The sequence below is a fragment of the Arvicanthis niloticus genome, chromosome 10 (assembly GCF_011762505.2).
Source record: "Arvicanthis niloticus isolate mArvNil1 chromosome 10, mArvNil1.pat.X, whole genome shotgun sequence".
Taxonomy (NCBI): Eukaryota; Metazoa; Chordata; class Mammalia; order Rodentia; family Muridae; genus Arvicanthis; species Arvicanthis niloticus.
Genome location: NC_047667.1, coordinates 52,310,695 through 52,334,673, shown reverse-complemented (window position 1 = coordinate 52,334,673; position 23,979 = coordinate 52,310,695). Strand labels below are relative to the sequence as shown.

The 23,979-nt window shown below is 47.6% G+C and overlaps 1 protein-coding gene across 2 annotated transcripts in view; it reads left to right on the top strand.

Moving 5' to 3' along the window:
• Nucleotides 1–23,979, top strand: part of Rcsd1 (RCSD domain containing 1) — a 59,741-nt gene that overhangs the window by 21,263 nt on the left and 14,499 nt on the right. The window contains exons 2-3 of one of the 2 annotated variants that reach the window (XM_076941531.1): nt 21,777–21,878; nt 23,179–23,268. In XM_076941531.1, coding sequence (XP_076797646.1) covers nt 21,777–21,878; nt 23,179–23,268 — 192 coding nt within the window. The remainder of the gene's footprint in view (nt 1–21,776; nt 21,879–23,178; nt 23,269–23,979) is intronic. The other variant, XM_076941532.1, reaches the window with a different exon arrangement.

The following is a 23,979-nucleotide window of genomic DNA, read 5'->3' as shown; positions in this document are numbered from 1 at the left end:
GTTTTCTTACTTGAGAAGGTTGCCTTCTAGAGCTTGCTTTGCCCAGATTTCACACCCAGGGACAGTGGGAATCCCCCGGGGAGCCTTTAGTGTCTCTCTTAGACTCCAGCAACGATGCACAAGCCGAGATGCGTGTTAGGAACACACAGGGAGACTGTCTAAAGTCTCCACACCCTGGGAACTGTGGGGAAGAGCGGAGCTGAGCAGACTGCTCGTCTCAGTTAATATACAGGGAACCAAGTCACAGTAGCTGGGAGTCTGAATCCCCAAGCTCCTCGGCCTTCTCTTGAAGCCAACTGACTTTTGTTGCAAATCTGTTGTATGCCAACCTCTCTTCTAGGCGTATGGGAACCCAAGGTAGAGGCTGTGGTACCAACCTTGTGGCTAGTGAGAGGGACAGAACTCCAGTGTGACAAAGCAAGTGGCGTGAGAGAGGATGAGGGGCCGTGATGAGGCAACTCAGGGAGAAATTCCACATAACTCCTGGAAGAGGTAGCAAGGAGCTGGGTCATGGAGGATAACAAACAGTCTAGCGGGGGACAACAGGTCCTAGGCATCTGGAACAGCATCTGAGGTACAGGAACAGCATCTGAGGTACAGGAACAGCATGTGCACGAGTGTGTGTGTGTGTGTGTGTGTGTGTGTGTAAATGCAGTGTGTCAAAGGGCTGCAAAAGGCATGTGATGGGAAGTTCAGGGGCCTGAAAAGAGGCTTCCAGGGTTGGAACCCCAGCTCCACTACAGTCCTAGGCCTTGGGCAAACCATTTAGCCTCCCTGAGTTCCAGCCCCATCACCCACCTTGTGATCAAAGTGCCTGGCTTGGAAGGTCTTGGTGAGGATGCAGTGATGAGGGCCCGTCTCCATGGTTCTGCCAAATGGCAGATGTTCAGTGAGTGTTGGCAATTGCTACTGAGGAAACATGATCTTCTCAGAAGGACAGACCAGCAGAGCCTTATGTTCTGAGTGGGTCAAATATCTCTCATTAGAAATGCGTGGGGACCAAAATTGCTTTTTAAAGATTGGTTCTACTTTGTGTGTGTGTTTGTTAGTTGTTTGTTTGTTTGTTTGTTTGTTTTGTTGTAGACAGTCTTACGGTGTAGTTATAGCTGTCCTGGAACTCGCTCTGTAGACCAGGCTGGCCTCAAACTCACAGAGATCTTCCTGCCTCTGTCTCCTGAGTGCTGGGATTAAAGGCATGTGCTCCTATGCCCAGATTGATTCTGCTATTTTAATTATGTGTATATGTCTGGGGGAGGGTATCTGGAGCCACAGTTACAGATGGTTGTGACCTGCCTGACATGAATGCTGGGAGCTGAACTCAGCTTCTCTGGAAGAGCAGCAAGTGCCTTTAACCACTCTCTCCAGAGCAAAAAGTTCTTTTTTAATCTTAGATTCTTTTTTTTTCAGATTCAAATCTGTGGCTATCTTGAGTTTTTTGGGGATGCAAGTACAAACATAAGATTTATATATGCTTCATTTACATCTCTTATGTATAGGCTGGCGATAATTTTGTGACACGGTTTTATTTATTTATTATTTATTTTTGGTGTTTCTTCATTTTGGCCTCCTCCTATGCCGTGAGATCTGGCTTGGAATTTTCTGTTTGTGCTGTCATGTTTTAATCCATAGTCTGATTTAATCCATAGTCTGATTTAATCCATAGTGTGATTAAGGATTTGAAGATTCAGGCTGTTCAAATCCCCCCTCCCCCCAAAGATGTTTCCAGCATACAGTGGGTAGCATGGAACAGGTAAACCAAGTAAGATCATGACTGAATTAAATTTTGAGGATGATTATCTGGGCAGCAGAGGGAAAAGCAGAAGCAAGAAAAGCAGGGAGGTGAGCATCACTGATGGCCGGAACTGAGGGAGAGAGGAGAGCAGCCTGGGGTCAGGGGCACAGAAATGCGGACGCTCGGCCAGAAATAGATGCTAAGGACAAAAGCGCTAGGCTTGGTGATTTCTTGCAAGTGAGACATCAAGGAGCCAGCACGATCTATTTCTGGATTGCCACCCTCAGTCTGAGCCTAAGCTCAGCCAGGTCCTGTAAAGACAGCACCATGTCCTCTCTGGACAGGGTTGTCATCACCACCCTTTGTGACCCTAGGGACAGACTTCCTGGGATTGGGAAGACAGTGGAGGAGCACAAGGGCCCCTTGTTTCCAAAGCTGGCTGGAGGCTGCATATCTCTCCAAGGAAATGAGGTTATCGTAGCTTCCCCTAATGCAGTCTCCTGCAGCAGAAGCCCCAAGCTTGGGGACTGGGAACCTGTTCCAAGCCTGTCCCTCATTGGCACCATCAATTATCAGGATGTCTGGAGCTGTTCAAATGTGTGGTCCAGGCCCAGCTCTGCCTGGGGAGGGCTGTGCTTTGCTGAGAGGAAATGGTTCAAACCAGATATCGCTTTGTTTGTTTTCCCTGTAAAGACAAGAGACCATTTTCCTCTCATCTTTTTTTTTTTTTTTTTTTTTTTTTTTTAAGGGATCAGGCAGATATTTTTAGTCTCTCCAGCTTCCCACTGTCTACAGGTGTTTCCTATGGAGTTGCTGTGGAAAGGACAGTCATGACATAATCTGCTTTGTTCTCGAGAGCTCCAAAATCCCTGCTTTGACCTGTGCTGCTCCCTAGGATCCCCTCTGGGCAAGGTGCAGTGACTGCACAACTCCACCAACCCTGCAACCCATCTACCCCTCAGCCCCATCCCGTTACCCTTACCCCACTGCCCCCACCCCCGTCACCCTCTCTCACCCCTACTCCCCACCACAAGCTGTCAGAAGGTACAAACGGGAGCACAGGTGGAAGCCTCCATCTCTCCATCTTCACAGCTGGCTGTGGAGTCCCTAGGGACAGGGGACTGGGCAGAGGGATGGAGTTACTAGGCAACCCAGTAAGCTGTTCTTGGTTTCTCACCTGCATGACAGCTCGCCCATCACCACTTATGGGACAGGTGAAAAGCCTTTTCCTCTGACATTGAAAACACACAACACTTCTTCATTTAAAAACAAAAAGTTGCCCAAACCTAAAACTGTTGTGGAAAACACCAGGTTCCCCATGCACCAGAGAGGCCTGTTACAGGAAATCCTTTTATAAAGTGAAGAGACAATTATTAAAATAATACCCTCCTCAGTTTATTTGTTCACAGCCTACATGGATTTATGGTACCTCATGCCTGCCTTTTAGACTGAATAGAACAAATGTTTTATTATGTAGCTTCTTTTAAAGCCATTCTATGAGATGGGTCTTGTTTTTTTTTGTGTGTTTGTTTGTTTGTTTGTTTGTTTGTTTGTGACAGGATTTCTCTGTGTAGCCCTAGCTGTTCTGGAACTCACTCTGTAGATTAGGCTGGCCTTGAACTGAGAACTCAAGAGACACACCAGCCTCTGGCCAAGTGCTGGAACTGAAGGAATATACAACCAAGAACAGCTGAGATGGCTCCCTTTTTTCTCTTTTTGTGGGGATGGCAGAGTCTTACCATGTAGATCAGGCTGGCCTCAAATTCACAGATGCCTGCCTGCCTCTACCTCCTGAGAGCTGGGATTAAAGGTGTGCACCAACACACCAAATTATTCTTTTTATGATTTATTTTTACCTTTAACCATGTGTGCATATGTGTCCGTGTATAGGTATGATCATATGTGTACAGATATCCTCAGAGGCCAGACAGGCCATTGGATTGCCTGAAGCTGGAGTCACAGGAGACCATGAGTTTCTCAGCGTAAACATTGATTCATTTTGTTGATTAGGAAACTAAGGTTCTGAACATTAAGAGGTCTAATAGCTGTTAAGAGACAGGAGGAGAGTTTGAACCCAGGCCTTTTATTTTATCTGGAGTTTTATAGTATAATCCTACTTAGAATTCAAGGAGGAAGAAATAATACCATTCATATCAATTAATACTATAAAAAATACAAGCTTATAAAAATTAAAAAATAAATTAATATCTTAAGCCAAAGACTGTCACATGTAATTGGTGAGGGAAACAGGTGTTGCATGATGACAGAATTCTTCCCATGAGTCAGTGGTGGCAAGTGGGTACCGCTTGGCCAAATGCAGGCTTCCCACCTGCATTACATGTTGTAATCTTCTATTGAAAGTCAGATCAAAGCGTTCATTTGGGGTCTTAGCTGAGTAGCAGCAGTCATATTCATTTAAATAGACAAGGCTTACCCACCCATCCTTCTTTTATGTCATTTGCTTGGTCTCTGAACACCCCTAAGGCCTCTGACCCTCACTCGGGGCATGTCATGGACTCAGCCTGCAAAGGTCACCAGCCAGGCTCAGCGTGAAGCTCATGTAATGGGGAGATACGTTTCCCATCTGTAAGGAAGTGCTTTGCTCTCAGGGTTAAGCTATGTTCTCAGTAGCATCTTCTGTCCATAACACCAACATGGAGAGCAGAAGTAGACCTTGAGGAGTAAGATCTTGCATGTTGAGTCAGACTCAACATGTTTTGAAGCCAATGCCATTGGGCCAGCACGTGGCCAAGCATCTGACCCCACAGTACCATGTGTCTCCTAGGATGCAGCAAGAGCTAAGAGCAGATGTCCGTAACATATACACAGGAAGTCTATATTGGCTCCTGTCTTCTTTCTCCTTTCCCAAGCTGATGACTCCATGACCTCGGCTGGGGATGTAGTCTGTTTATTGCCAGGAATATGAGTTTAAACTGGGTCATTCGAGGCTCTTAGGAAATCAGGGAAATGGGGACGAAAGGAAATCACCTATGCTCCTAACTCTGGAAATCTGTCTCTTCTGAGGGGATGGTGAGGTCAAGTGGCTGTGTGAGTTGCAGATTGATCATAAGAGAAAAAAGAGGCAGCCTTTAAAAATGTGTCTGGAGCTACTGCGAGTTAGCTTACGTTTCAGTTTTCCTAAAACCACCTTGAGGGCACACACATATACATTTAGTACCAAAATATCTTCATGCAATTATTAGTAACTCTACCTCCTCTCTCCTCCCCCCTGGGCATGCATGCCCGTTCTGTAGACACCTGGGACTAGGAGTTGACATCTGAGAGGCTGGAAACTCCCTTCCTTGGGTGTTTTCCAGGCTTTGCCCCCAAACCACACCTTCCTCAGAGGACAGAGCTTGGAAATCTTACTTCAGCAATTCAACTGTTTTTCTATATTTAATATTTTATATTTTAATATGCCTTAGCAAGTCCCTTTCTTTCCTTTAAAACTGTATGACAGACAGCTTTATAATCAGCTCTGAGTTGCTGTCTATTTCTGTAAGCCAGCACATGTGTGCTCAGTCTCGCACCTTTTCACATGACTGAGATCATACCAGTACCCTAGATTTTCCCCCAAAATATTTTAGTTTTCCCCTCAAATCAGCTGTCTTCCCCACAGTCCCTAGAAACCTCATGTACGTCTTTCTGCAGAATACCTATGTCCATGTAACTATCCAGTTGCATGTATTTGTACATGCAGATAGGCACACCCAAGGCACAGGTTTTGCATATACTGTTGGCTTCTCTGTGTCCGATTCTATATGTATGTTATGATATTTTGTGGAAGTTCAGAATGTTCTCTTTCATTCCTTTTCATGGTTTGGTAATAGCCTCTTATGTGGATACACTGTAAACCATTTCCTTTTTTACGGGTATTCTCTTTGTTGTCATTACTTTACTGGTGTAAACCGTGCGGTGGTGGCCTCTGCCCATACACACAGGGCCTTTTACAATCTGTGAGGAAGACAGAACATGAGCCTGAGCCGGGAAGATTTGTATAATCTAGTTTAATAGATGCTTTCAAATTGCTTTCCCCAAACACTGAAGCAACTCATATTTCCTCCAGCAACATATGAGGACTCCCGCTGGCCTCTGGCTCCTCAGCTCCTCCTCCCTGCCCTGTGAAAGGCATAGCAATCTCTGTGCTGCTATAGTTCACATTTCCTTACAATGAGTGAGTCCGAGCATCTCTTTATGTAGACTGGCTTTCTACATTTGCGTATTTGTGTACACACACACATACTGTTCTTGTGATGCCAGCATGCTTTATATGGTAGATGGTGCCCCCCCCCTTTTGTCTGTGTTACGAGTTCTTTTCTTTTCCTTTGTGTGTAGTATTTTTACCATACAAGTTTTTAAGAGACTGGAGAGATGGCTCAATTGGTAAACTGCTGTTCTGCAAGCTTGGGGACCTGAGTTCAAATCCTCAGACCCCCACACAGCAGCTGGGTGTGGCAGTGTGTACCTGTAACCCCAGCCCTGGGGAGGCAGAGACAGGAGAGCCCTGGCGCTTCCTGGACAGCTATTTTAGCTGAATCTGCGAACTCCACCTTTAGTAAGGAAGCTTGTCTCAGAAAACAAGGAGAGTGATGGAGGAAGACCTCAACATTGCCTGCTGGCTTCTGCATGTGTACATGCTATGGGTCCATACCTGCACACATATGTGTACACAATGCATGGACAAATATACCTATGCCACATACAAAGAACAGCTTTAAAAAGTTTTAATAGTTATGGGAAGCTTCTGTTTTTTAAAGTTTTTTTTTTTTTTTTTAAATAGAGTCTAGGATCTCCGTCTCCATTTAAAAGGGGAAGCATGTCCTGTTGGCACCCATGTGGCTCACACTGTGCTGCTGCATCCCTCCTCTCAGCTGAGTTAGCTCAGTTTGCCTTAGAAATCCCCGAACCCCCAGAACCAAGTGTGGGAATTTAGCAAAGCTTGCTGGGTCCTGTAGTGCAGCTCCCCCTCAGGCCTTGCTGGGTCCCGTGGCTGAGGCTCCCCTCAGGCCTTGCTGGGTCCTGTAGTGCAGCTCCACTCAGGCCTTCCTGGGTCCTGTGGCTGAGGCTCCCCTCAGGCCTTGCTGAGTCCCATGTTGCAGCTCCCCTCAGGCCTTGCTGGGTCCCGTGGCTGCAGCTCCCCTCAGGCTTCAAGCCCATTCTCTGACTAGACCCCATAGCAGATACCAGTGTGGAATAATTCTGTGTTTCAGCTGCTGTCTTCCTTTCCCTCCTCGGTAAGCTCTCCTCCATGTGCTCCTTAATCAGAAGTCTCTGTCTCCAGCTCTCCTCTATACTTTCCCATTTGCTGTGGTGGACTACATATGGAATGTCCCTGAACTTTCTGTGCCCCATGCCCAGTATTACAAGGTCCTTTCCAGCATTCTCAGTAGGGTTCCCGCTCCTTCCTGGACACCCAGCTGTCTCTGGAAAGATGCCTGTAGCACTATGAGTCTGCTCCACTGTCTTGGTTTTTGCAATCTCTCTTTAGGTGGTAGAATCCAGGTCGAGTTTCCCCTTAAAATCCTCCCTAGCTTTCACCTCTTCAGGATAGCTTCCAAAAACTTTTGCATTTGTAGAATATTCAAGCTGATACCCCCTCATTTGATTCTTTTAATTTATTTTTTTATGTGCATGAGTGTTCTGCCTGTTTGTCTGTGCACCATGTACATGCAGCACCCACATAGTCCAGAAGAGGGCGACAAATTCCTTGGAACTACAGTTACAGAAGGTTGGGAGCCACCCCTGTGGGTGCTGGGGTCTGAACCCCAAGTTCTCTGCAAGAGCAGTTTGCACTCAATCTCGGAGACATCTCTCCAATGCCCTCATTTGATTGTTATGCAAACCCATGATGGGAAGACTTACTGTCTCTCCTTTATAGACAAGGTCCTGAATGTTCCAGAGGTGAAGTCATCTGTCTACAGTCATGTAAAAGTAAGACTAGCATCAGGTTTTTGCCTCCACAGCCCCGACCATAGCCGCCTCGGGCCTGTTTCCCCCTCATTCTCTCCCCGCTTCTCCTTCCCAGAGAGTCTGACCCTCCCTTCCCACCTTGTTGAGGTAATCTTTTATCTCTGCTATGCTGAATGCCCTAAGCTACTGACCTGCAAACTCTGGGGCAATCTCCACCTCCTGTATCCTTATAGGTGTGCTGAGATTTTTTGATTCGAAAACTTTATGTATATGTATGTGTATGTGCATAGGTATAGATCAGGTATAGGTATGTGTGTCTGTGTGTGAATGCCTCATCTATGCAGGAACCTACAGAGGCTAGGAGAGGGTGTTGAATGCCCTGGATCACAGACAGTTGTAAATCACCCAGTGTGGGTTCTGGGAACTGAACTCAGCTCCCCTGGAAGAGCAGCAAACACTCTTAACCACTGAACCATCCCTTTGGCCTCACACAAGCCGCTTTTTCTTGTGAATTCTGGGATCAAATTCAAGTCGTTAGGTTTTGCATGGCAAGTGTCTTTACCCACTGAGCCACCTCACTGTCCGGTTCCCTGACTTCTACCTTGTGCCATTTTCCAGCCTTTAACTCCCTCCTCCATCCACCCAGTTTCAACCTCTGTTCCATTATCCTCTTACTGACTGGGGTTTAATCTCCACTTGCTTCCTGTCTCTGCAGTGGGACTCTCAGCTCAGACAGCACAGAGACTGTGGCTTATTTCCCTGTAAACACACCCCTTATTGTGTTAATTGACTGCGTTTCAGTTTTCAAGAATTTTTATGATCTCCAGAAAAATGAAGTTTACTTGGGACTCTATCAAGGTATTGTCTTAAATCTCAGTTGTTTTAAAATATCCATGACCATAAACTTACAGAAAGAAGTCTATGCTTGATTCAACAGTTACCAAGCAGATTCTGAACAGTTTGGGATCATAGTAACTAAAACCAGTCTACAATTGGAACAGTAAACTGAGGGTTGGGTTTTTAATAATGTTTTTAAATTCTTTCATGTGTGTTATTTCATTTAATATTCACAGTGATCTTAGATACACAATGCCATAGATATAACCTCATTTCACAGAGAAGGAAAATGAAATTCTAAAGTCACTGACACAGAGACAGACCACGCTCTTCTGACTGTCACATTCTCCTGAACAGATCTTGCCACCTCTGCCCAGATGTAGGCTGACTACAAGCAGGCCAGAGTAGGCTGGTCCAGCCTATTGCCCGCACTATTCTGACCCAGGTGACAATGACCACTTCCCATTTCTACTCTGTTTCCTGAGAGGATGCAGAGGTCCTTTCAACCCCAGGTCCTCTGTGAGAGAACTAGACTAATAGCTACTAAGGGTGGACAAACCTCATCTGTGGCATCCTGGGTACCACAGAGACAATTAGGAAGTGTGGGTATGTTTCAGGGTGATGGCATAAAGCATTGCCTTCGAGGCCCACTGATGATTTAAAAAGAAGAAAGGAAGGGAGGGAGGGAGAGAGGGAAGAAAAGAAGGAGAGAGGGAGGCAAGGAGAAAAAATTCATTTGTGGGTCTCATGGCAGAGTACCTATGTATGGAGCAGGTTGGCTGGGCTCCAACCTGGGAGAGTTCCCCAGGGCAGTGGATATAGGGGTTCAGATGCTAAGGGCAGTGTAGCTACAGGAGGCTGGATTATTTGTCTTAGCTCTCATGAGCATTACTTCTTGAGTTGGGGCCAGTTTCTTTCTGGGTTCATTATTAGGAAGGCCCTTCTTGCATCTGGGTTTCCTATGAGGAATATAACGCACATGTGCCTGCCACACCTTGGATCTTCAGCCCCCAGGGCAGACACTGTTCTTCCTTGGTAAGGGACCCAAACTTATCCTCAGATCACTCCTTGATGAAATGGGTATGAAAAATATGGAATCACTCGCAGAATATTTAACCACTACAGATGAAGAAACAGATTTGAAGTCTTCTAGGGAACCACCCTGTCCCAGAGTAGATTGGTTTATTATAAACAGGAGAGGAAAACACCCAGGGACAGAACATGAGACAGTAATGGATGTCTTAGCTCCATGTAGACACAGAGTTCTGATTCTTAAGTAATGGATTGGGCAGGGGGCCATTCTCCCTCTGCCCTCCATTGCTATTCCAGTGACCCTGATGCGTTGCCAAAGTTTAGTGAAAATGTGCAACCCGGTTTGCTCGGAACCATCCCTGGCTGACAGCATCTCTCCACTTTCACCTCAAGGTCAGGCTCTGTATTCATAAGACCTTCAGAATGTTGGTTTGCTGTGGTGTCAGTTTCCTGAGACGTGGTCTATTTCCTCATCCATTCATGTGCAGTCATGTGTTAGGCACCTGCTATGGGCCAGGCAACCAGCCTGGAGGCTGCAACTAATCACACTGGATCTATGCTCAGGGATGATGGCAGAGAGACCCTCACAGAGACGGATCTTAAAGGACATCTTAATTCCGGCCACACAAGCTTCCTAGTCCCCAAGATCCTCTTCTCAGCAGGCTTTTATGTAATTCTCTTGTTGCAAACACACACACACGCACAAGCACACACACACGCATGCACGCACATACACACACATGCACACGCACATGCACACGCATGCACACACACATGCATGCACCCGCTTGCGCGCGTGCACACACACACACACACACACACACACACACACACACACGCATGCATGCACACTGCCCACACCACTGCTACTCATCTTATTTAAATATCACATCATGGATCAGGCTTCTTTCCCACCTGCTTTCCTCATCCATCCTCTCTGCATTTTTTTACCCTAATAAACTATAAACAGAAGTTAGATTAATGACGACTGTTGAATGAACATCTCCCTCTGTACCCTCCATTATGAAAGAAGCTACTTCTTGACACACCCTGGGTACTTTGAGGTGCAGGGCACAGGCTACAGGAAGCTTGAATGCATGAGTCTAAGACAACGTAGGACAAAGAAGAAACAGCGACTTCTGGCCGGGTGCAGATGGGTGACAGCCGCCTGGCACAGTTTGTACAAGGCTACTCTGGGGGGACACTCAGTGACAGTTGGCCAAGTGAAGTCTCTGTATACCTAGGCTCACAGCACTCTTCAGGGCTGGACAGTGTTTTGCCAGAGTTGTTAGTCAGGCTTGTGAACTCAGCTATTTATTTAAAATAATTAAGTTTTTATCCTTCTGTTAGCTTCTGTCCCTATCTTGGACAATTCCACATGTGTTACTTCTAAGAACAGACCAGGGCCAAGTCAATTTGGTGCGCAGGAGACATTTTCTCCATGTTTGCAAACAGCCAATTGGCTGTGACTTCAAACACTGAAGAGCCTTGCTAGAGGGGGCGTCTTCTCTGGAATTTTCAAGGGACTGCGGCTGAGTTATACTAGGCAATTTAATCAAATGGCCATGTTTTGTAAAAACCATCTAGCAAATATGTATTGACTAATGGGGAAAACTGTCTAGTTTCCTCCCTTCTGTTCACTAGCGTCTGATGGTATAAGCCTGGGCACCCTGGCTTCCAGACAAGCCCTCAGCTGTGCGCTGAGCCTGCCGGATCTGTCATTTTCAGACTAACCCTTGCCCTGTCTCTTCCTTACAGCACCTGTGAAAGTACTCATCTGTGGGACACAGAGTTCTGTGCACATTCCTCAGAGTGACACCGGAGAACATTGCTGTCCCTACCACTTAGGGAGTATCACCTGTTAATAGCTCTCTGCCTCAGTTTCTCTAGCCACAAGAAGCCAGTGTTCCTCCTTCTATTGATAAACTCTATTGTGTTGCACAAATTCTATGAAGCTGTGTATATAGATGGGTTGGTATTTGGGAGGTGCTCAGGGCACTGTAGCGACTGGAATTACCAATGGGTTCTTCTGCATGTGAACTGAGTCCACAACTCAGAGGGAAGATATTTTAAGGGACTTTTTCCTCCCCACATCACTCTTTGTGAGACTCTCAACATTAGGGACTCCAGGACTCAGTACTTCTGTGGCCACCACAAGCATGGGACATCCTGAGAACCCCTGATAAAACCCCCGTTCCTGGCTGTGCTGGCTCCAGCCCACAGAGAGCCAGGAGGAGGCCGCTGTAACAGGAGAGGCAGCAGCTGACTGGCAGGCAAGCCTGGTCCTTGGGAAATCTGTTCTAATCTTAGAAGGTAGTCTCCATCTTCTGCTGCGGCAGGCAGGACAAATGTCACAGACCTCAGTTATACATATGCTGTCACCACTGTGGTCCCTAGAGAAGGGTTTTTGTGGGTCTCTCTAGGTGGCTGCCCAGAGAACTCCAGGCTCACAGTGGGAGGGACTCTCCAGAAGGTCACATATATTTGTAGAATTACCAGTGTGAGCATAGCACAGGGCTGGGAGGAACAAATTCTACAAAGAGACAGAATGTATATTGTTGAGAAAGGTGAATGATTGTCTAGGAATCGGGTGCACATTGGGACGTGATGTTACCATCTACAAAGTTCACAGTCAAGAACTGTGCAAGTGAGTTTAAAAAAACCAAACTTGTATTTTGATTTTGTGTCAGACTGCACTGATAACTATCCTTAGCTGATGTGGTCTGCGATCCTTCATTCCCACCTGTCTGCAGGCTCTGCTGTCAGCTTGTAGAACAGGCCAGGCTTCAGCTCCGGGCTCCTGACTCCCTCAGTCCCACGCTGGGGCTGCTGGGGCTGTGCACTCCGTCTCAGCCTTTCTGAGTTCTCTTCCTATGGTGCTTTCTCTAACTTCGTTTCCTTGGTCCTGTCTCTCCCTGGGCCTGTCTTCTTTGTCAATGATACCCTTGTCTACCCAGACGCCTCTTGTCTCTACCCTGCACCTCCCTACATACCCTCTTTCCTCCAGTCACCAGTTAGGATGTCCCTAGTCAAACCAGGAGCATCTGCTCTGCATCCCCGCCCTCCTGCCATCAGGACACCATCATCCCTGACCCCTCTACACAAGTGATGATGGCCCCTGTGCTCCCAGTCTACATCCATCAGGCCAGCCCATCCCACTGTGCTCATGGCGTGTCACTCACAGGCTACACACTCACTTGCTTCTGCTTCTTTCCATTGGTCCATCTATTTTCTCACCACCCCTTTCACTCCTTTCTCTGAGACAAGGTCTCACATAGGCCAGGCTAGCTTTAAACTTGTGATGTAGCTGAGGATGATCCTAAACTTCTGATCTGCCTCCATCTGCCAAGAGCCAACTTCACGGGTGTGCATCCATAACCAGTTTTTTGTTTGTTTTGTTGTTGTTGTTTGGGGGAGAGGGATGTTCAAGACAGGGTGTTCATCTGTGTAACAGTCCTGGATGTCCCAGAACTCACTTTGTAGAACAGGCTGGCCTTGAATTCACAGAGATCTGCTTGCTTCTGCATCCTAAACACTGGAATTAAAGGTGTATGTCACTGTCCCAGCTGGGTGGAGTCTTTCTAGGCTCCAGCCACTGACTCTGCCTTTCAGTCTGCTGTCTTCTCTACTTTAAAGATCTTGTTACATGAAGCTCACCCAGACCATATGGAACATGCTCCCTGTTTTAAAATCAGCTGATTGGCAACTTGATTTCCTCCAGCACCCTCGTCTGTCATTTACGCTGTGATCTAACATACTGACAGCGTCCAGGGACTGGGATGTGGGTATGTTTGGTAGGGCCAGGTAAGCACCATTCTGCCTCTGATGACAGCTACCTGTCGTTGTACTTTTAACACTGTTTTCCAGAGGTGCAGGGTGCTCATCCTACCCAGATGTGCACTTCTCATCCTACGTGCTTGCTCACTCTTTATGTCCTTGAAACCTGGTGGCCATGTAGGACAGAAGGCAAAGCAGGGGTAATTCTGATGTCTCAGATCCAGAGGCTGAGGCTCTAGTAGCTCACGTGACTTGGTCAGGGTTACCTAGAAAAAGGAAGCCCAAGACTATCCTCCCCCAACTTACTTGACAGCAGGCTCTGAGAGCTTCTGCATCAAGAGGAAGGGACATGTTTAAAATAACAGAAACGGTCAAAATCACGGCAGTGGATGAAGAGAGGACGCAGACAGTGACAGCATTTGTCTTTTTAGCGGGACTGCCTTCAAAGGGTCATAGCACATCCCCTCTAGTTACCCAGCGTCCCCAAGATGGATCGAAATGTCCAGCATTGTGGCTGGAGAGATGGCTCAAAGATTAAGAGCCCAGAGAGCCATGAGGCATGGTGGGGCACCTTTAATCCTCTGCTGTTTCTTGGAGCAAATTCTCTCTGTCCTCGAAGAACTTTAGGGTTTGGTACCTAATTTATAATCATCTCATCAGCTCCTTGCCCCCAGAAGCTGACTGAAAGAAACTCCTCAGATACATCTGCAGCCACAAGGCATGCTGGGAACAGGAAGAGCCTATCCATGGGGGATGCAGAACACAGGGGAGAAAAGTCAGCACGATGGACACAGAGTCAGTTTTCCTCCCCGTTAGCTTCTCTATCTCAATTCAATAGTCCCTTTAGGCTGGGAGTTAAGGATTTGCCATTTTTTTAAAGTAATAATTTGATTGAGATACAATCGACACACTATATAATTCAGGTATTTAAAGTGGCCAATTGGTGCTGGCAAGATGACTCGGTGGGCAAAGGCTTCCAAGTCGGACAACCTGAGTTTAATCTCTGAGACCCACTCAGAGAGTATGTAGGGGGCACGGGGGAAGAAATGACTCTGATCTCCAGTGTGCACACTATGACATTTGTGTGTGAGTGCACACACACACCACACACACACAATTAGTAAATAAATGGATTTTTTAAATTAATGGGCAATTAGAACTGGCGTGTTGGCTCAAGCCTATAGTCCCAGCACTTGGGAGGCTGAGGTAGAGGGATAGCTGTGAGTTTGGTACTCGCCTGTGCCAGAGTGAGATCCTGTCTCAAGCAAGATGCAGAGCACAATGAATTAGTGGGGCTGTGTCACAGCTGACTCCCCCGTTCACAGCTAGTGGACATGAACCTGGAGTTTTGATCCCAGGGCTTTGATTTGAGATCTATACATAGCAGGGGGTTGGAGGTGGTGTCTGTGGTTCCTGTGAAGTTTTCCTGGGGATGTGAAATGAGATCAGGAATGGAAAAACTGTCTGCCGTGCACCCACCTTGGTGATAAAGTAGCCCAATGGTTGGCTAACCCTCCACACATGAGGAGAATCTAGAAGCCAGCATCTGACTCTAAAGGCATTGCCATCATCTCTTGTTCCTGTACCTTTGTAAGCCTAAACACTTTCTTTCCCTACCCTTGTGCCTCAGCTCACAGTTGGTTTTGATTTTTTTTTTTCATAAAACGTAACTCCCAGATTACATTGCTAAACCCAAGCACGGCCGTGGCCTCCCTATTCACTCTGTTGCCCACCAGTGTCACGTGGACATCCACCCAAGCTCTAGCCCTGCTTACTTACGATCCTACCATTACACCTAATGGCCTCCACGTGGAAGCTTCCCCGGGGCCCCTGCCCTTAGGCACCCAGGACTGTGTCCCATAGTCACCCCACTGGCATCAGGGGGCTGCAATACCAAGTCCCAGATAAAATAGAAAGCCCAGAGTCCCACCCGTCACCTGTTCCTGTGGCTCCCACCGTGTGTGGGGTATTTTATGTGGGTTTTCCCTTGGAGGGAGTTGCAGAAGCCAGCTTCCATTTTCAGGTCCTCAAATCCTACAGGTGGGTAGTAGGTTGGAGGTATTTGGAATTTTCTTGGTCTTATGTGAAATAGATATTTGTCACCCTGTGCCTGTTTCTTTCCTTCTATTAAGTGGTGTTTGCCTCTACCTAGTGTTCCCCTAGAGCAGGTATTCACAGCTTAAGGGCACCATTGGTTCCCACATTGCGCTAGTCAGTCTCTGGTAATGCTCAAGAGAGAATGGATGCATCATCGCCGGCAGGGATAAGGAAAAACCACACTGTCCATGTGGGACTTTTGGGGGCTCTTGCCCTCCATTCACTTTAGTCAGGAAACCTGGCATTGTCCTAGCCCGTTGGCAATCCACACTGATGTCTCCCCTGGAGTAACAGTGGCGATCCACCTTCGTGGATAAAGGCTAGCTCATGGGAGGAGACCAGCAGTACCCAACCTTTCATCTCTGCCCTCCCTGTTCTGAGTTTCCTCTGGTTTGATCCAGTCTTGTGGCTTCAACTGCCATCTCTACCTGGGCACTCCTGTCTTAGCTTCCTCCTTTTATCTCTAAACCCAGGTCTCTCTCTCTCTCTCTCTCTCTCTCTCTCTCTCTCTCTCTCTCCCTCTCCCTCTCCCTCTCCCTCTCCCTCTCTCTCTCTCTCTTTCTCTCTCCTGTCTCAACTAGGCCAACTATGAGACATTGCAAGTTTTCATAACCAAGAAAGTACTGTTCTCTCCCCATCTGCCCCTCCCACTCTTTCTTCCACAACCAGCCTTCCTTAACCCAGAAGAAAATACGCCAGGTGTCCCATTGCCTGTAACAACAGTCCAGGCGTTTGTTTATTCCGTCTTGTCCCTCACATCTGCACATCCTCCATCAGTCACTCTCCTTTCTCCCCATCTCCTGGCTGCATGTCTGGTCCACTCTGCCTCCCTGGACCATGCTGGGCCAGCACCTGCCTTCGGTCTCTTTCCCATCCTCATCCGTCTTCCACATGTAGCTTCTTTATGAGTAACCACTCACTCAGAATGAACCGGCAACAGCTTGTTACAGTGTATCCGTGTGGGGCTGGCCCCAGACTAACTCTGACCTATGCCTTACCTCCCCACCTGACTCTGGTGCTCAAACTATCCCTGATACTCCCTCCTTGGAGATATTTTTCTGAACCCTCATAGAAAGGTGACAGGCTTTGCCTCTGTCACATCCCTTAACAAATCACTTTGTTGTTGATCTACCTGTATCTTTGTTGTTGCTTTCTCTCACAGGAATATTCTGGAAGGGGGCAACCATTCTACTTTATTCACTGTTACACTCAGAGCCTGAGACACACCCTCCGGTGAAGGGGTAGGGCTAGTGGAGACTGGGGTGGGAAAAGCTGGAACACCAGAACCCAGGTGGCCCTCACACCCACGCTCACTCACTTAACGGAAAGTTACTCTGCAGCTTCAGTCCAATTTTCTCTTCTAGAATAGGGAAGAATCACACAGTGTGCCACCCACAGCTCTGAGGACAGAGCCTCTCACAGAGACAGGCAGGATAAATGGACCTGCCTAGTCTGGTCCAGGAGCCTCTCCATCATCCTAGGATAGCAATAAAGGAAACAGTGGGATAAACTGAAGAGTTAGGAACGAAGAGAATGAGTGCCCCAAGACTCTCTACTGATCCTTCCCAAGTGATGGTGAAGCAGCTTTGTAATGGTTTGGCTACTCTTCATGGGAGACAGCACCGCCTTAAGATCCTTCTCCTTTCTGGGGGACCAAAGAAGCAAGCATCTTTTATTGCCTATGAAGCTCTGGGATCAGTGTTCTAAAGAGCAAGGAACCTTTTTATTGGCTGAGAGCAAAAGTTCCTTCACCCTCAGGCAGCCCCCTCTCATTGCCATGCACTATCAGGCTTCCCATCATGCCTTGTTGCCCTAAACTGTGGCCCAAAGACTGCTAAGCACTTGGAATTTGGAACAACTGAGAGGTTAGAGAAGCAAGAAAGAGCCAGGGAGGTAGCAGGCCCTTCCTCTGGCCCATACACAAAGGTTCTACTATGGTCAGCAGCCTCCAAATTATTACTCAGCATGGCAACAGTGTCCAGGAAGTTCCACACAGTCTAGACATAGGATCCTCAGGTCTCAGAAAATCCCCCAGTCTCGGAAAATTTAAAAAAAAAAAAAAAAAAAAAACCCACAGGTGATTTTTCTCAGGCTCTGCTGAATCACACCTTTTTTGGTTTGTTTTGGTTTGGTTTTGTTTTTCAGTTTTTTGAGGCAGGGTTTCCCTGTGTAGCCCTGACTCTCCTAGAACTCACTCTGTTGGTCAGGCTGGCCTTGAACTCAGAGATCCGCCTGCCTCTACTTCCTGAGTGCTGGGATTAAAGTTGTACAAAACAACTGCCCAGTATGTCAGACTTTCTTACAAGTGTGGTCTCAAAGGTAGTTGGCAGAGCCAGGCTTACATGGTGGCGGGAAGGCTATAGCAAGCAAGATCCAGGCCCAGAAAGATGTGGAGTTTGGGGTTGCTACCAGGTGGTCCACGGGATGAGTTAGGGTGTCGGTGACTGTAGGACCAGGGGCCCAGGTCCTACACTGGCAGACAGGGTTGGATGAGACAGGGCTGGATGAGAAAGGAACAGAGGACCGAGGCTCTGATGAGCTCATTCTACATTTCAGGCCCAGTGCTAAGTACTTTATGAACCAGAAGGAAAAATGAAAAAAGATATTTACCCAAGGATGCTGAGGGTCTTGGGAATGTCTAAAAGGAGACAGAGATGCTGAAGTCTTTCTTCAAACCAAGAATATAGGGGCTGCAAATGTGTTGCTCAGGTGCTAGGGTGCTTGCCTAGCATGCACAACACTCTGGGTTCAATCCCCAGTACCAGATAAAACTGGGCATCTTGGTGGGTTGTGTGAGTAAATCTCAGCACTTGGGGGAGAGGAAGCAAATGTTTAAGGTTTTTCCTCAGCTTCACAGTGTATTTGAGATCTTGGTTTACATAAAAAAAATCTCCCTGTGCAGGGGATACAGAACAGGAGATAATGAGAGTGTGGCCACTTCCTCCTGGGATGGGCTTGTAAGCTGTTGCACCCACTGAAGATGCTTTGTGGATGGAGGCGGAGTCTCACATGGACTGGGCCACCAGCCTGAGGACCATGCTTGTCCCCTAGCACCTAACAGCCCTTGACAGTTCTTAAAGCACCTTCACGGGATATGTTAGTTAACCTTTGCTGAGTGTCAGGGTCCAATATTCCATGGTTAATTCTATTTTGTTTCTTCTGTGTGTCACTGGCTAACTGATGTGCGTCTCCGGGCTGCAGTGTGTATTCCTTGTGCAGTAAGCACAAGGAATCATCTTTCAATATTCTGAAATTTAGGAGAAGAGGTATTTTGGACACAGGTGGGGGGTGGGGAGAAGCCTTGCCAGCTAAAGAAGACTCATTGCCTAGGGAGCCTTAAGAAAGCAAACTCTGTATTAGAATCTTTTTTTCTCGCCTGACTTGTAAGCCCTAAGTGCTTCCAGAAGCCTTATGTTCCCTGCTGCTGAGCCCCTTTGCCAAGCACAGTCTGAAGACAGGGAAGTTCCGGTGTTTTTGATCCCTCTATAGCTCTATTTTTAACTGGAATGTCTCTCCCTGTGCCGCCAGCCATCGGCGCCCGGGAAGCTAGGGTAGAGTGCACAGTCAGCAGGGCTGGAGCAATAAATAGTGGTGGACAGAGGCCATGCTGGTATGTGGCAGGAAGCTAGACAGATGAACAGAATGATCACGCTGCATCTTTGCCAAGGTTAGCTCAATTCACCATACTTTGTCCCTCGAGCCTTTCTGATGCTCCAGCACAGTGAGACATGGCAGCCAGTGGAGCAATCAGACAGGGGTCAATCCTGAGCCCATCCAGCGGCCTCTTGGGGTGGAGCATCAGGCTTCCAGGGCCTTCCCTGCGGAGTGGGAGAAATCTGGCATCTTGAATAGAGGCAAATCATTTGGAATCCTCCTTGAAATCAACTCTGGTGTTTATACTGGAGTGGGCATGAACCCGAGTGACACAGTTGACAGGAACAAGGTGGCCCCAGAGCAGACTCTCACATCCAGTGTGAGGCTCTGTCCAGTCTTTCCTGCCTCTGCACAAATTTCCTTTCCAACCAGCTGTGCTCTCTCCACTTGGTTGCCAGGAGATGGCAGGGTCTAAATCAAGAAACTCAGAGACACTTTTAGTGCCAGAAGGAGGGCCATGGGTATGTCTGTGCACAGGGGACATGTGGTACAGAGGTGCACGCTTACTGTCTGTGCACAGGGGACATGTGGTACAGAGGTGAACACTTACTGTCTGTGCACAGGGGACATGTGGTACAGAGGTGCACGCTTACTGTCTGTGCACAGGGGACATGTGGTACAGAGGTGCACACTTACTGTCTGTGCACAGGGGACATGTGGTACAGAGATGCACACTTACTGTCTGTGCACAGGGGACATGTGGTACAGAGATGCACACTTACTGTCTGTGCACAGGGGACATGTGGTACAGAGATGCACACTTACTGTCTGTGCACAGAGGACATGTGGTACAGAGATGCACACTTACTGTCTGTGCACAGGGGACATGTGGTACAGAGATGCACACTTACTGTCTGTGCACAGGGGACATGTGGTACAGAGATGCACACTTACTGTCTGTGCACAGGGGACATGTGGTACAGAGATGCACACTTACTGTCTGTGCACAGGGGACATGTGGTACAGAGATGCACACTTACTGTCTGTGCACAGGGGACATGTGGTACAGAGATGCACACTTATTGTTGGAGCAGGGCAGGATCCACCTCAGAGGCCATGAAACCCAAGCAGAGGCAGACAGGGACTTCTTAAACTGCTGCTCAAGAACAGCAGCCCCTCCCAGGACAGAGGGAATGTGATGAAGTTCTCTGTCTACGTTTTTTTAATAAAAAAAAAAAAATCACACTCACAGTGACAAAAAAGCAGAAACCAGATAGCTCCAGAACTGAATACATAAGACCAGGAAGAGGGGCCTGCAAGATAGCTCAGCAGGTAAAGGTGATTGCTACCAAGTCTGATGACCAGAGTTCAATTCCTGGAATCCACTGGTGGAAGACCTGACTTCTGCAAGTAGCAAACAGGATGAGAAGGGGCCACTGAGACTCAACTAGAGACTTGCTCCACCTCTCTCATTGCTTCAGCAGTAAGCAATGCTGATGTGTCTCTCATTAAGCCATTCTGAGTTTGATGACTGACCAAACTCAGACCAAATGGCAGCGGGGGTTAGGGAGTGGGGGGTGGAGGTGGAGTGTGGGAATGGAGAAGGAACAGGGTAGTTATTATGACTGCTTATGGGTCCAGGTCTACAAGTTGGCCCACACAAACACACACAAATACACACTCACAGACACACTCACACATTCACACACTCACACATACACATTTTAAATGTAATAATAATAAAACCAGAAGAATCTGGATATGGTGGTACACACCTAAAATCCTAACACTTGAGGAAGAAAAGGTAGGAGGGTCGTAAGTTCAAGGTCAGCTTAGTTTATAGAACAAGACTCTGCATCAGAGAGAGGGACACACACACACACACAGACAGAGACAGAGACAGAGAGACAGAGAGAGACCCTGATACCCTCTGTGTCACTGTGACAAGTGGCACATGGGATAGACTACATCCTTCAAGCATCTTGGCCAGAAGCATCAATAAGTTTATTGACCAGAACTGGAGGCTGGACCACAGCCAATCGTCAAGACAGCAACCCTGCTCCTTGTGCCTGCCCTGCTATTATAATATAGTCAGTCACCAAACTCAGATCAACCAGATGAGAGACACTGGCATCACCCTGCCAAGGCCCAGGCTGCTGAAGCAATGAGAGGTGGAGTCGTCTCTGGTGAGTCCCAGCAGCCCACTCTTCATCCTGTGCGCTGGGGCCTCTCAGTCATTCACTAATGTAATAAATGGTCACTATTGCCCAAGGCAGTCAGTTAAGTAGGGAAAACAAAATCACATACATTTGGATGGGAAAGTTCTAGAAAGAGCAAATGCTCTCTCCATTTCCTACAAAGACCCTGATTCCAACAGCAGTTTGCATCCTCACTGCACCCCCATTTTTCAGTCATTAAGCAGGAAGGGAATTTGCAAGCTATTGTCAATACTTCCCATGTCTAGGGGGGTCTTTGCAGGGTGAGAGACCTTGTCCTGGCTGCCTCCAACCATCCCTCTGTTCCTGTCTAGGACAAGCCCATGTTTTATTTGTCTCCATGGGTACACCCAGAACCCCAATACATTGTAGCTACTCACTAAACGTGGGTGACTGAATAATTTGTGTGTGTGTGTGTGTGTGTAGTTGTTGTTGTTGTTGTTGTTGTTTTTAATCTTGAATATGGGAGCTAGTTGCAAAATACTGTTAAAAATATCTCATCATAGAATTCCTGATAGGACCACAAAACAGCACCCCATGTGAATTGCCTGATTACCATTTATGTCTCCTTTGTTTGCCAGGAAAGACCCTCAGAGCCCAACTCCAATGTTGACAGCTCAGCGCAGCCTTCAGTGGCCCAGCTGGCTGGGCGGTTTCGGGAGCAAGCAGCTGTGGCCAGGGAGGTGAGTCTGGGTGCTTGGTGCATCCTCTTCGGGGAGGGGACTGAAGGAAGGAGAAGCCTCTCAGTCCCTGAGGAGAAAGAGGGTTGAAGGAGCCTTGGCAATTACCAAATTAGGAAGAGAAGCCAGAAAGGGTCCCTCTGAATGTTGAGAATTTGCTTAGGCAGAGTCTTTGCCTCCTGGAGTGAGGCTCCCACTGTGGTGAGGAGGGGTGACAGCCAGTGTGGATTCCCTGTCATCTTGATCTTCCACTGATACAGATGGGCAGTGTTCCCCTCTCCCCAGCCTGGACTGGTTCACAGTAAAGAAATCCCCACATACCCAGCTCCTGCTTCTAACCCAGGAAGCAGGAGAGAGGCAAGACTCACATCAGATCTGGAACTGAGAATTTGGAAGGAAACACATTCCATTAAAAAACAAAAAACCCAGGAATGTGGAAAAAAGGGACCCAGGACTAGGAGATTCTAGAAGAATCCTGCTGAAGAAAATATTGTTGTTGTTGTTTTAAGTCTTATGCTTTTGGACAGTTGTACTGGATTGTGGCATGCAGTGGGCGGTGACTTCCATTAGAAGTGAGCTAAGGGGACAGGCGCACACTAGCATTAGAGGAAGGAGAACCAAGAATTCAAGGTCAGCCAGGTATGGATGGTGCACAGCTTTAATCCCAGCACTTAGGAGGCAGAGGCAGGAGGATCTCTGATTGGAGGCCTGATCTACAGAGTGAGTTCCAGGATAACCAGGGCTACAGAGAACCCTGTCTCAAAACAAAGATAACAAAAAATAAACAAACAAAACAACAAAAACCAAACAAAACCAAAAAAAGAGAGGAAAGAGAGAGAGAGAGAAAGAGAGAGAGAGAGAGAGAATTAGTTAATTAGTTAGTTAGTTAGTTATTTCAAGATCCACTTCAGTTCCATGAGGACTTGTTCTTTTAGGTACGTGATTTTGCACTTGTGTTTTAAAAATGACCCGTGATTTCTGGAGAGGACTGCTCTAAAGGACAAAGGAGATGGCATTGATCTAAGGGTCTAGTTCTGCTTCTCAGCCAAAAGGCAAAAATTGGATGTCATTTTGCAAGCTTGGCTCAGACTTGGGCTCAAGTACAAGAGGATGGTATTGCTGAACAGACAGGAGAGGGGACCATGGAGGGCAGCCCCTTAGACAGTCAGGCCCCTCCATTCTTTCCTCCTCTAGACATCCCTAACCACGCCTAACATCGGCTTCCCAGCCTTCCTCCTCCTCCCTATTGCCTGATTCACTGCCTCTCTTTTTCTCTCTGTGTCGTCTGTCACTCTCCCTCTAGACACCAGCCAGTAAGCCAACAAGAAGGAAACCACCCTGCTCCCTCCCCCTGTTCCCCCCCAAGGTAGAGCTGGGCCAGAACGGTGAGGAGGTAAGTGCCTGGTGCTCGTGCCTGGTGCTCAGCTGCCGCCTGTGGGGTTTCATCCTTCTTGCAGGAAAGAGCTACAAGCATCACAGTTTTAGGCCTTGACGTTCCACAAAGGTCGCTTCACCTCGGGTACTTCCTGCGTCTTTTACTGTGGAGACTAGCTTTCCCTTAAGCCGCCTTAAAGATGGGTCAAGGACCAGAGCCATTTTCCAGTCCCCAAGTCTAAGGGTATAAGATGAGGTGTAGAAGGGTCCTCAAGGAGAGAAGCTATGCCCTCAGAGGCAGAGCTACAGAACAAGAGAAGTTCACGGCCTCACGGCCTCTCCATATCCTTTGAAAAGGCTGGCCATTGTTCTGGATCACTGGAAGAAAACCAGAGCACACAGGAGGCCTCCTGGCTCTTGGATATAAATAGTCAGTGCTGCCAACATAATGAAGGCTCTGGTGTTATAGATCATAGCCAATAATAGAGTCCCAGCCTTCACACTGCCCAGCCTTATTTATCTAATTGTAGCTGTTAGAGTGGCTGCTGCAGGCCCCAACCCAGCAGCCCGTGAACCTTCCCTGTGGTCACAGTCATGGTCCTGCCAGAAACCAATTTGCATGTTGTCTTCAGGCCGGAGAGGCCAAGCCCAAAATAGAGCAAGCAAGCCAAACAGCTCAGCTCCCAAGTCCCACCTCAACCCTCTCTTTTTCCCTTCCCTTCTTTCCGGG